The 12,027-nt window shown below is 39.6% G+C and overlaps 1 protein-coding gene across 1 annotated transcript; it reads left to right on the forward strand.

Moving 5' to 3' along the window:
- Positions 1-9,494: 9,494 nt before the first annotated feature.
- LOC109118634 (40S ribosomal protein S21-like) lies at positions 9,495-9,715 on the forward strand. Its single transcript, XM_033755993.1, has one exon. It carries the CDS (start codon positions 9,495-9,497, stop codon positions 9,693-9,695), a length of 201 nt encoding a protein of 66 aa, XP_033611884.1. The 3' UTR covers positions 9,696-9,715.
- Positions 9,716-12,027: the final 2,312 nt, after the last annotated feature.

The following is a 12,027-nucleotide window of genomic DNA, read 5'->3' on the forward strand; positions in this document are numbered from 1 at the left end:
TTTAAAAGTGACAAATTGTTATGAAGGTGAGATATTTGATCCTATCTAGCCTAGGAATTATGGGAAAGCTACCCTGATAAAATGACTTTTAAAGTAACATCTGAAAGATGAATATGAGTTTACGGAGCCAGGGCTATTCCAGGCACAGGAAACAGGGTGTGTGAATGCTGGGTTAAGAATAAACATGGCAGGTTTAGGAAGTACTTGGAGTAGAGGAAGGTCAGGAAGAGCATTTCAGGATGGGGTGGTGGAATATTCAAGGTCAGAATAGAACCCGCAGGCCTGACCATGCCTATTAAGAATATTGGCCTAAGCCAGGCATGGTGGCGCACACCTGTAATCCCAGCACTTGGGAGGCTGAGGCAGGAGGATTGCTGTGAGTTCGAGACCATCCTAGGCTACATAGTTCCAGGTCAGTCTCAACTACATAGTGAGACCCTGTCTCAAAAAAACCAAAAAAACAAACAAACAAAAAAGAATGTTGGCCTTTATTCCCTGATCTGTGAAACATGATAAGTGGCTTTTAAGCAAAGGACTGATATGGTCAAATTTATATTGTTTTCAAAACAACACAGGCTACATTTTAGAGGTAGGCAAAAGTAGACGTACTGTACACAGGCCAAATTTAGCTTGGAGGGAATAGAATAGTAGTAACAGAATTTGGTGACAATGTATATGTGTAATTCAGAGAGTAGCCAGAGTTCAAAAATAATTCCCACACAGCAGTATCATAAACAGAATTGCATAATTTTTGTTTCATAAAAACTTTACTGTTGATCCTTATTTTTTAAATTGCTATGAAAAATTTTAAACATTTGCAAAAGTAAACTACTGTAGTGAACCCAAGTACCCATGATCCAGTTTCAACAATTTTGTCCTGAAGCCAGTCTCCTGTCCTCTATACCTCCACTTCTTCCCCTCTTCTCCTATGTTGAATTAAATCCCAGATACTTTTATTACTTAATCTCTAAATATAAAATGTGAAGCTCATATGCTTTTAAAAAAACAATAGAGCAATATCACAGAAAAATTTAATGATTCCTCATTATTTTCAAGTAATCAATATTTAAAATTATTAGGCAGTTCAAAATTTGGAATTTCACTGTATGAATCAAGATCAAATATCGTTCACATGTTGAGATTTGTTGCTTTGACCCATAAATCTCTTCTAGACTAAGGATTTCCTGTTCTCCTCTTTACTCCCCTTATTGAAATTTATTTATCAAAGAAACTGACCATTTGTCTTATAGTTTCCCGTAGTGTGGATTTTGCTGATTGCATCCCCTTAGTGCCTTTAACATGTTCTCCTGTCTTCTATGTTTTCTGTAAATTGGTGGCTTTGATCTAGAGAGGCTTCATTAGACTGCTTTGTCTTTTTATTTTTATTTTTTGACAAATAGTAATTTATTATTCCATCTAGTTATGTCTCTTTTTAAATTTTTACCAGACTTTGATGACCATTACCTAGATGGATTAATAAATCAGGTGATGCATAGTGCAGATGTTCCTTCCTTTATTAGCTAAATATGTCTTTAGAGATAAATTTTATCTATTTTTTGATTCCTTTGTGATTCAGTGTGTATTGGAAAGACATCAAATTCTTGAATCTTTCTTTTTTGTTTGTTGGTTTTTTTTGTTTTTTTTTGAGACAGGGTCTCACTATGTAGTTGAGACTGACCTGGAACTCACTGTGTAGTCCAGGCTGGTCTTGAACTCACAGCGATTCTCCTGCCTCATCCTCCCAAGTGCTGGGATTACAGGCATGCTCTTCTCTTTTTTTAAACAAATAAAAAAACAGTTAGTTCATAGAATTCTCCATTGATGACTTTTAAAAAGCTCTTAATAGGCTTCATTTCTCCTAAAGCACTTTTAGGCTTACGAAGAAATTAATCACGCTGCACAAAATACCTTCACCTCCATCTTCTCCCCAGTTAGTTCCTCCCATTTACATCTTGGACTAGTTGAGGTACACTCATTAAAATTGATGAACGATGAACTGACATTGACACATCACCACCCAAAGGCCATAGTTTATACAAAGGTTCCATCTTAGTCACTTTTTTTTTGTTGTTGCTGGGAAAACATACCAGACACCCACTTTTGAAAGGAAGAGGTTTGTTCGGGCTCGCATTTTCTTCAGTCCATAGCCCTCTGGCTCTGGGGCAGAGATAGGGTGGTGGAAGACACGGTGGAAGAGAAATTTTCAACCCACGGCAGCCAGGAAGAGGAGAGAAAAGGGAAGAGCCCTGACCCACGAATATCCCCTTCCAGGTCATGCCCCCAGTGACCTACCTCCAACCCATCCCCACCTCCTCACTGTATGTTCAGTAGTGAGCTCATCAAAGGGTTAGTCCGCTGATGAGTGCAGCACCCCCACTATCCGATGGCCTTCCTCGTACATGAAAGAATGTGATATAGTCTTTGTGTTACGACAAATGCGTTGAATATATCACCACCTCATTCCTTGGATTCAGAAATCACTAGACAGTATGCTTTGTCTCCTGTACCTTTTAGAGTTTTCTTGCTTTATGTGCAACGTCCAGGAATGTTAGTTGTGTTTACTAGTTTGTACTTTATTCTAAAGGTAATGAGATTATTTTTGTAAGATTTTAAGCAAGTCATTCTGCCTAGATTCTAGGTAGATGAAGGTTATGAAAGAGCAAAAGTCATTGTCAAGGCAAATTAGAAGACTATTAGAATCTGGTAAAAGCTTATGATGTTCTGGACTTGGTGGTAATAAAGGAGGTAAAAAGAAGTAGTCAGATCTGATATATTTAGGAATTAAGAATCGGTAGAATTTTGTGATGTCCAAGATAAAAGAGTCAGGAAACGTTTATTTTTCACTCGAGCCATTGGGTGAGTAGAAGCTTACCTGCTTTTTTATAGCCTTTATCACAATTATAATTTTATAGCTTGTGTATTATTACCTGTTTAATGTTTATCTCTCCCCACAGGATAGTAAGTACTATATCTGAGATCAGATCCATAAGAACTTTGTTCACTGCTGTAATTCTGCATCTACCACAATCTCTGGACTGAAATTATATGTTCAATGAATATTAGTTCATTACTATACATCTAAAAGTGGAAAGGTGCTTGTGGAGATTATTTTGCCAATGTATTTTTTAATATATTAAAATATTAAGGAGATACATCCCACTGAGACATTGTTATGACTTCTGTTTAGATGTTCCCCCAAAGCTTCATGCAGTCGTAGTTGAAGCTCTTTATTCAGAGGTGGCCAGATCTAGACTGTGTGATGCTGGGATTAAGGGTGTGTGATTACTACATCAGTCCACTAATCAGTTTGACACCACCCTCATCCTGGTACCTAGAGAGAATATAAAAGGGACAGAAAAATCTGTTAAGGTCCCTTGTTGCTCTTGCTTTCCTCTACCCACCATGAACTGTTTCTCCTTTGCGATGCCTGTCTGCCATGCCACCCTGCCTTGGAGTCAGCCAGTGATGGGCTGAAACCTCTTCAAACTCTGAGCTGAATAAACCTTTCCTCCCTTATCTTTGGGTGTCAGATATTTTGTCTCAGCAATGAGAAAAGTAAGGCAGATATATATGTTCAGAGCTTAAGAGATAGCTGTAAATTAGGTTTTAGGCACTATTTGCCTATTAATGAAAATTTTATAGTCATTGAAGTAAGAAATTTATTATGGAGTACATAAAGATGGCCTAGAACTAAGTCTTAAGACATTCCAACTTAATTAGACCTCCCAAAACAACTGGATAAGAGTAGTCAGAGAAGTAGAATTTATACCAGGAAAATGTTGTTAAATAAGTGCACATGGAAGAATATTTAAAGAAAATGGGGAGGGGATATGATATCATCAAAGCCAGCTAGGTTGCTGCAGCAAGAGATTAGACTCCAATCCATGCACAGGAGAAAAGCTCTCTTCACCTTGTTTCATTCTTTTTCTCTCTACATTTTGGACTTCAATAATTTCAATAATCTTGTTTTCAGGTTCACTGATTTCTTCTGCCTATTCAAATCTGTTGAGCCTTCCTACTGAAAATCTCATTTTAGTTTTGGACTTTTTAGTTTCAGAATTTCTATTTGGTTCCTTTTCATAATTTCTCTTTGTTGATATTCTCATTTCATTTTACTAGTTTTCCTTTAGTTTTTTGTCTGATGACTTTATTTAGCTCTTTGAGCATGTTTAAGATAGTTGACATACATAAAAATCTTTGTCTAGTAAGTCCAATGCCTGAATTTAATGCTTCTTTGTCTTGCAATATTGTTGAAATCTGAACATTTAACTTTTAAGATATAGTAACTCTGGAAATTATATCACTCTTTTCCTAAAGTTTGCCATCTTTATTGTTGTTTTTTTTTTGGTTTTTTGAGACAGGGTCTCACTATGTAGTTGAGACTGAACTGGAACTCACGATGTAGCCAGGCTGGTCTCGAACTCACAGTGATCCTCCTGCCTCAGCCTCCCAAGTGCTGGGATTACAGGCGTGCACCACCATGCATGGCTTATTGTTGAGAACTAATATCATCCACTGCTCAGTGATTTTTGTAAATTCTTCTTGGAAAGACTATAGTCCTGAAAGCAGTATTTCTTTAGTTCATGTTCAACTGCTATATTGATAAGAGGTTTTCTAGAGTATAAGAAGCAAAGAACAAACAAATGAGTCATACCTTGATTTTTTTTACTACTTTGAAACTACTTGCATTTTGACGCAAAACTTTTGTCCTGTTGTTCATCATGTGCTTGGTACTTGATAAGAAAGAAAGAACTTGCCTATATGAATTGTCTTGTAACTTGCTACCCTTTCTAGCTAAAACATTTTGTTTGGTACTCATTGTACCTCCAGAACCTATTTATGAGGAATACCCAGATACTCTGTGTTGGGGCATTCCTACAACATTCACAACTTTCTGTTTACAACTTTGTCTTAGCCTTTACTTCCTGCTTGTACTGAGCCTAGGTGCCAGTCAGAGATGAAAGCTTAAGGTCTTCTTAGTTCTTGGTTTTATTCTTGCATTTTCACTGTTGTGCTTTGTACATAAAGCCATTCTCCTAAACTTTCAATCCTGGATAAAATATAGAACAAGGAAACTTATACTTCCTTACTTGTGTGTAATATTAAAAAGAGAAAGAAGAGAGGAAGGAAAGAGACAAATAGAACATTGTTAAAAGTTAAACTGTTGTGCCATGTTCTCTTTCTTACTAAGAAAACAAAGTCTCATAAAATAGAACCAGCTAACTAAAGCAAGTGGGCTTAATTATGTATTATTGAAAACTTAAACAGGGAAGTTGCTTAGAGAAGATACAAACTAAAATATTTCTTAATTTAATGAAAAGCAAGAAATTTTCCACCTGTAGTCCCAGCACTCTGGAGCCTGAGGCAGAAGGTTCACCAGGAATTCAAGGCCAGCCTGGGCTGGACAGTGAGTTCAAAACCAGCCTGAACTGCACAGTGAGACCTTGTCACCCCTCTCCTCTCTGTCAAAAAGAATTTTTATAAGTGCAAGACAAGATGTGTCTCTTTACATATGAGTAATTCTTTTAGACGGAATAATTCATTTCATAGTCATATTAGTGAGTATAATAGCAAAACTTATTTGGGATAGAATTTTAAAATAGTATTTTTTAATTAAAATTTCTTGGTTAAGAGAGTAATTTCAAAACTGGAATAGCAAGAGCGTTTGAAACTATGTATAAATAGCATGAAATGTTAATTATTTCATCTCTCAGCATATCTTGCAATTTAAATAGCTAAATTTATTTGGAAATTCATGACAAAACTATAAAAAGCTACACCTCATTTGATAGGCTTTTTGGACTGTTGCATGGAACTAATTTCCCAGATAATCACTTTATGACTTTAAATATATATTTTTTTATTTTGGTATTTTAAAGATAATTTACTCTTATGTATAATGAACACTTTTACTGCGTTCGGGAAAGTATTCTGAACGAGATTAGGTTGATCTTTACTTGACTTGGAATTCAGTCATCACTGGACAATGGATGATGTGAACATTTAGAGTTCAGAGTGTCTGGATCTAGGAAGGTTGTAAAGGTTGTTTACTAAGTGGTTCTGGGATGCCTTCCTCTTTGAGAGACTCTGCTAATATTTGTGTGTGTGTGTGTGTGTGTGTGTGTGTGTGTGTGTTTTCTCTCTCTGTGTCACGTAATGCCTCTCCTTCCAACCACTACTCTGGGGAATGCTTTAAAAATGGAGGAGGTAGGGCTGGGGATTTAGCTCAGTGGTTCCACTGCCTGCCTAGCAAGCACATGGTCCTGAGTTCGATCCCTGGTACCCACTCCCCCAAATGGAGGAAGTGATGGGGGGGGTCAAAGTATGTTATGTTATGTTGTCTGCTAAAAGGAAGCCCATTAATCTGTACAAACAGTTTTTAGTATATGTGCTGCTGAAGCAAGCACTAAAACCAGTTTTTTAAAAAGTAAAAACGATGGATGAACTGAAAAGACCAGATAATAAAGTAAGAATTATAAAATCAAGAGCCAATAGGCTGTATCCTTGGTTCTGTCCTATTAAAACATTAAAATCAATCCTTGTGAGTCATTGCCCATGATCAGGTACACACGCAAACCTCAGGCCATCTCTCCTTCCACACAAAGTGGATAACCCTGGGTGCTGTGCAGAGTTCTGCCACTGAGAGGATTTCTCCTTCCCCTACTCTTCAGCACCATCCTGGGGGGGATTTATACTCATCTGCCAGGGCTGCCATAACAGTGTACCCTAAAATCGATGGCATCAACGCCAAGTTCATTGTCTTACAGTTCTGGAGGCTACAGGTCCAAAATGATGGTATTGGCAGGGTTGGTTCTGAGGAAGCATTGGGAGGGACAGACGCTCCCTGCTTACCTCCAGCTTCTGGCGGTTGCTGGCATTCCTTGGCTTGTGGAAGCAGCACAGTTTGTGATAGGTGGTTTGAGTCCCAGGACCATTTGGTTTCCCATAGTTAGGCTCATACTTACTTTTAGGTCACATGCCAGGTTATGCTCTTCCCTGGTAGCAGGGGAGGGCATGGCTTTATTCCAAAGCTTTCTGCGTCTTCTGCTCTGTGCTCATTAACAGTTCTATAGTCTGTGTATGGTATCTCCGCCACCACAACTTCTGACATCACTGTGTTTGCTAGGGCATAAAGCACACGAGTTTGGGGAACTTGTACTACACCCTTGCCTTGAACCTGGTAACAGAATCATTGTTTATTTCAGGCCTCCTTCAAAATTGGCAGCCTTTTATTTTTAAATTTTGGAACACTTGGAGAGTCATAGGAAGCTACAAAAACTGTACAGAGAAAGTCTGCATCTTTCACACACCCTCTTCCAGTGCTGACTTCTTGCATAACTGTAGCAAAATAACAAGAAGGTGACATTTGTACAATTTATAGACCTCATTCAGATTTCCCCCATTACGTAAGTATTCATGGGTGTGTATCTCTGTGCACTTTGGTCATGTGTGTAGTTTTTTTGTAACCTACGACCACAATCTACATGCTTAAGTCTGTCATCACTACACAATTCCCTCGAGATACCACTTTACAGCCGCATTGAGGCGGGAGATTAGGGCATGGCAAGCTTGCTGAAAACAGGATGTAACCTGAGCCAGAACAGAGGCTGATCAACAGGATGTGACTTGTTGACTATGGCCAGGATGTGTAACAGAGCGATTTCCTACAGGCTGGATCTGAGAGAGTATAAAAGACAGTGGCCATTACCCACCACTGAAGTCTTCCTGTTCTGATGCCTTCCTATTTCTTCAGTGGCCTGTCCTACTTATGGGACATATCTCTTGTTGATCTGCTCTCTTTTCTTTTCTTCTTTTACTTTAAATAAAAGTGATGTTTACCTCTTCATCAGTTGTCCCAACCAATTCTTTGGGCAAGACAGAAAGAGCCTGAAATCACTAGATATCACGCCATCTGGCAACAATATCATCCTCTACCTGCCCCGTGTTTAACTCTTGGCAACTACACACTTGCTCTCCATCTCTATAATTCTGTTATTTTACGGTTGATATATAAATGGAACCCTGCAGTATGCATCTTTTTGAAGTTGTCTGGGTCACTCCCCCCCTCAGAATCATTTTAATGAGATTCACTGTTATGGTTTATATCTAGATGGGTCCCCCCACTGCCTCGTGTGATCATAGGTGGGGCTGTGAGTGCTGACTGGTTTTACAGAAGCAGCATAACTGGTTTGCTGATGAGAGGTGGGGGTCTGGTCGGAAGAGGTGGTCACCTGGGACAGGGATTTGTAGGGTTTATCTCTCTTCCTGGCTCCTCCCTTCACCTCTCTCTGCTTCCCCGCAGCTGTGCCCTGAGCCGCTCTCCTCCACCAGGCCCTTGCACCATGCTGTCCTGCCTCGGAGCCAGCCTGCTACAGACTAAAACCTCTACAAACTGTGAGCCAAAATAAACCTCTCCTCTAATTTGTGGATGTGGGTTATTTTGTCCCAGCAACAAAGAAAGTGATTAAGACGTTCACCCAAATTGTATATATCAGTGGTTTGCTCCTTTTATTATTGGGTAGTTTTTCCATGGTACAAATTTACCAGTTTAGCCATTCACTAGTTGGAGGAATTTGGGTAGTTCCTAGTTTTGAGCTGTCATAAATAAAACAGCTATGACCATTCATGCACAGGCTTTTGTGTGAGCATAAATGCATTTTCATTTCTCTGAGATTAGTGGTTGAGATTGCAATGGCCGGTTTTGTAATAGTTTCATGTTTAGTTTTGAAGAAACTGTCCAACTGTTTTCGGAATGGTTGTAATCATTTTACATTCCCACCAGCAAGGAGCCAGGGGTCAAATTTCTCTGCACCCTCGCCAGCAGTTGGTGTTGTCACTATTTTTGTGACTCTGATAGGTTGTAGTTAATAGCTCACTGTGGTCTTCAGTTGCATTTTCACAATTGCTATTGATGTCCGACATCTTATTTTACCCGTAAGTGTCGTGTCCTCTTTGGTAAAATGTCTGTGTGTATCTCTTGCTCACTTTCCACTTGGATTATTTCTTAATACCAAAGAGTTTTGAGAGTTCTTTGTATTTTTTTAGACATAAGTCCTGTGTTGAATATAAGATTTTAAAAATATTTTTTATTCAAGTCCATAATTGCCTTTTTGCAACATCTGGGGAGGGTTGTACACCACGCCACACTGCAGTGTCCAGCAGTGGATAGCACGCCGCTGCCCTGCTGGAACATGCAGCTCCTGGTGATCTCAAACCCAGCACTGGTAAAAGAATTACAGAAGTGGTAAAAAGAAAAAAAAAAAAAAGGCAATTTATTTGAAGGGGGGGACAGGGGGAAAAGGGAGAGGGGTGGGAAGAGACAAAGACGTGCCAGACAGCTACTCTGGACAAGTAGGGAATACTTGGAAATGAATAGCTCAGGGGCCCGAGATTTGGCTCAGGGCCGGATCCCCAGCACCCGAAAGAAAAAGAAAAAGAAAGTGAATAGGTCTCGCAGGCCGGGCCTCAATATGAAGACCTAGGAGGGTGAGTTCATGGACCTGTATGTGCTGCGGAAATGCTCCGCCAGCAACCGCATTATAGGTGCCAAAGACCACACGTCCATCCAGATGAATGTGGCCGAGGGTGACAAGGTCACTGGCAGGTTTAACGACCAGTTTAAGACCTATGCCATCTGCGGGGCCATTCGCAGGATGGGTGAATCAGATGACTATTCTACGATTGGCCAAGGCTGATGGCATCGTCTCTAAGAACTTTGGAGTGGATAGAGTTATGGATATGGAACGTCTGTCTTAAATAAGTAGTCAGAAGTTTAAAAAAAATAAGTGTCTCTTGTCTGCGGTTCCTTTTATTGAGATCTTTTTTCCACAAAGGCTCTTGGAATCTGACTGGCTCTCTGACTTGTACTTTATCCTAACCTTGGATTTCTTCTGGCCATGGGACCTTTCCCTGTCCTTTGGTAGAGGGTAAAATTGTGAGTGGGGCCCTTATGGAAAAGAAGCTTAGGCTAAAGGATTAAGTGAAGGGGAAGTTTGTGATTCTTAAATTAATTGCACTACCTAGGAACTTCCTGGTCCTGAGTTCTTTGTCTTTGTCTCCCTAATTGCTTGAGTCCTACCTTTGTCTTTCTAATTCCTCAGAGTCTAGTTGCTTTTTCCCTTCTAAATGGTGGCGTCTGGCTGCAGAGGTCGAAGCTATTTTTAATAAAGTTCAATGAGTTCTTTGACTTTGCTTTTCATTACCTACTGTGCACCATCCCTACAATTGCATTATTTTAATGGGACTTTAGCAGAGCAAAAGTTATCTTAGATGAAATACAGTTTATCATTTTTTCTCTTAAGCATTTTGCTTTTAGAATTAATTCCAAGAACTCTGCCTTGTCCTAGATTCCAAAGGTTTTCAACTACATATTTTTTTTTCCTAAAAGTTTTGGAGTTTTATGTTTTACATTTAACTCTCTGATCCATCTTGAGCTAAATATGGTAGAATGTGTGGTTTGTGTCAGTTTTCTGCTGAAAAAACTATAGATGTCCAATTGCTCTAGCACCATTCATTACTGTACTTCTTTGTCAAAAATTAATTGGGCATGTTTGTGTATACCTATTTTGGGGTTCTCCATGGATCTATTTAACTCTGTAAATACCACACTCTCTTCATTAGGATAGCTACATAAACAGCCTTAAGACCGGGAAAAGTGATTTCTCTCACCTCCTCCTCTTACTCTTCTTATTTTCCTTCCTCTTCCCCTTCCTTTTCTCCTTCTAGTCCTTTTCTCCTCCTCCTCTCCCTTCTCCTTTTTGGTGCTAGGGATTGACCCAGAACCTCGTGCGTAATAAGTACATGCTTTTACTGCTGAGATATATACTCAACCCTAATTCTTTTTTTTTTAAGAGTTGTTTCCTTTACATATAAATTTTAAAATAAATTTGTCTATGTCTACAAAGAAGCAAACCTTGCTAAAATTTTGTTAGTAATTGAGTCAAATGTGTAATTAATTTTGGGTAAAAGTGATACTTTTTCCTATGTGAATCTTCTAATCCATGAACATATATATCTCTTCAAGTATTTAGGTTTTGTATTTATTTTATCAGCATTTTTGTAATTTTTATCATACAGAACCTGAACATGTTTTTATTAAATTTATGCCTAAATATGTTATTTTGGGGGAGCATATTGAAGGCATAGAGTGAAGAGACCACCAGGGCAGGCTTTGTGTGAGCAAGGAGGTTGTTTATTCACTTCTGTGCAAGTGGGCTGAATCCAGAAAGAGAGTCAGCACTTGTGGAGGGGAGAACAAAGGCTTTAAAGGGGGGTGGATACTGGGGGTTGATTTGGAAAGAGGAGGTTGTGTCTTGAGGAATTTGGAGGGCCAAAATAATGTGGCCATACTCCTCAGAATTGTAAGACCTAGGGCCTTACTTCCACTCCAAGGAGCTTGAACAGCTGAAAGGGCCTCCAAAATGCTGGGCTTATAGCCCAGTGACTGTTCCAGGTGTAAGACCTAGGGCCTTACTTCCAGGAACTTGACGAGCAGCGAGAATCACCCAGGAAGGAACACACTGGACTAGTTGGAAAACAGACCTTTATTAGTCTGGGCAGATGGCACTCCTGGAGCCAAGTAGCTCAGAGAGGCTTCAGCTCAGGGGCTTAGGCTGTTTTTATAAGGGGATAGGCAGGGTGGGGGTCTACATCAAAGCACATAGGCAGGAGGCAAAGGTTAATGGTCTGCTGATCTTGGCTGGTGGTCAGCAGTCACGTATTGGGCAGCCACCGGTCAAGTGTTGATGGTTAACAGATGCTTACAGAATGTCCCAAAGTTTTAAAACATTCCTTCCAGGCAGACAAGGAGTGAAACAATTTTATCTATTCGCTCAGAATTACAAAACCATTCACCTGTTAATTTACATTAATCACAGTTGAGACTAGGAATTTAATATTACAAAGTTATGCAGTCCCAGCCAGGCGTGGTGGCACACACCTGTGATTCCAGCCCTCGGGAGGCCTAGGCAGGAGGATTGCTGTGAGTTCGAGACCAGCCTAGGCTACATAGTGAGTTCCAGGTAAGTC

Source organism: Fukomys damarensis, unplaced genomic scaffold, assembly GCF_012274545.1.
Source record: "Fukomys damarensis isolate Sample0158 unplaced genomic scaffold, DMR_v1.0_HiC HiC_scaffold_25, whole genome shotgun sequence".
NCBI lineage: Eukaryota > Metazoa > Chordata > Mammalia > Rodentia > Bathyergidae > Fukomys > Fukomys damarensis.

Excerpts from the sequence above, each read along its gene's own strand:
- LOC109118634 (XM_033755993.1), top strand. The coding sequence starts at position 9,495 with ATGGACCTGTATGTGCTGCGGAAATGCTCCGCCAGCAACCGCATTATA.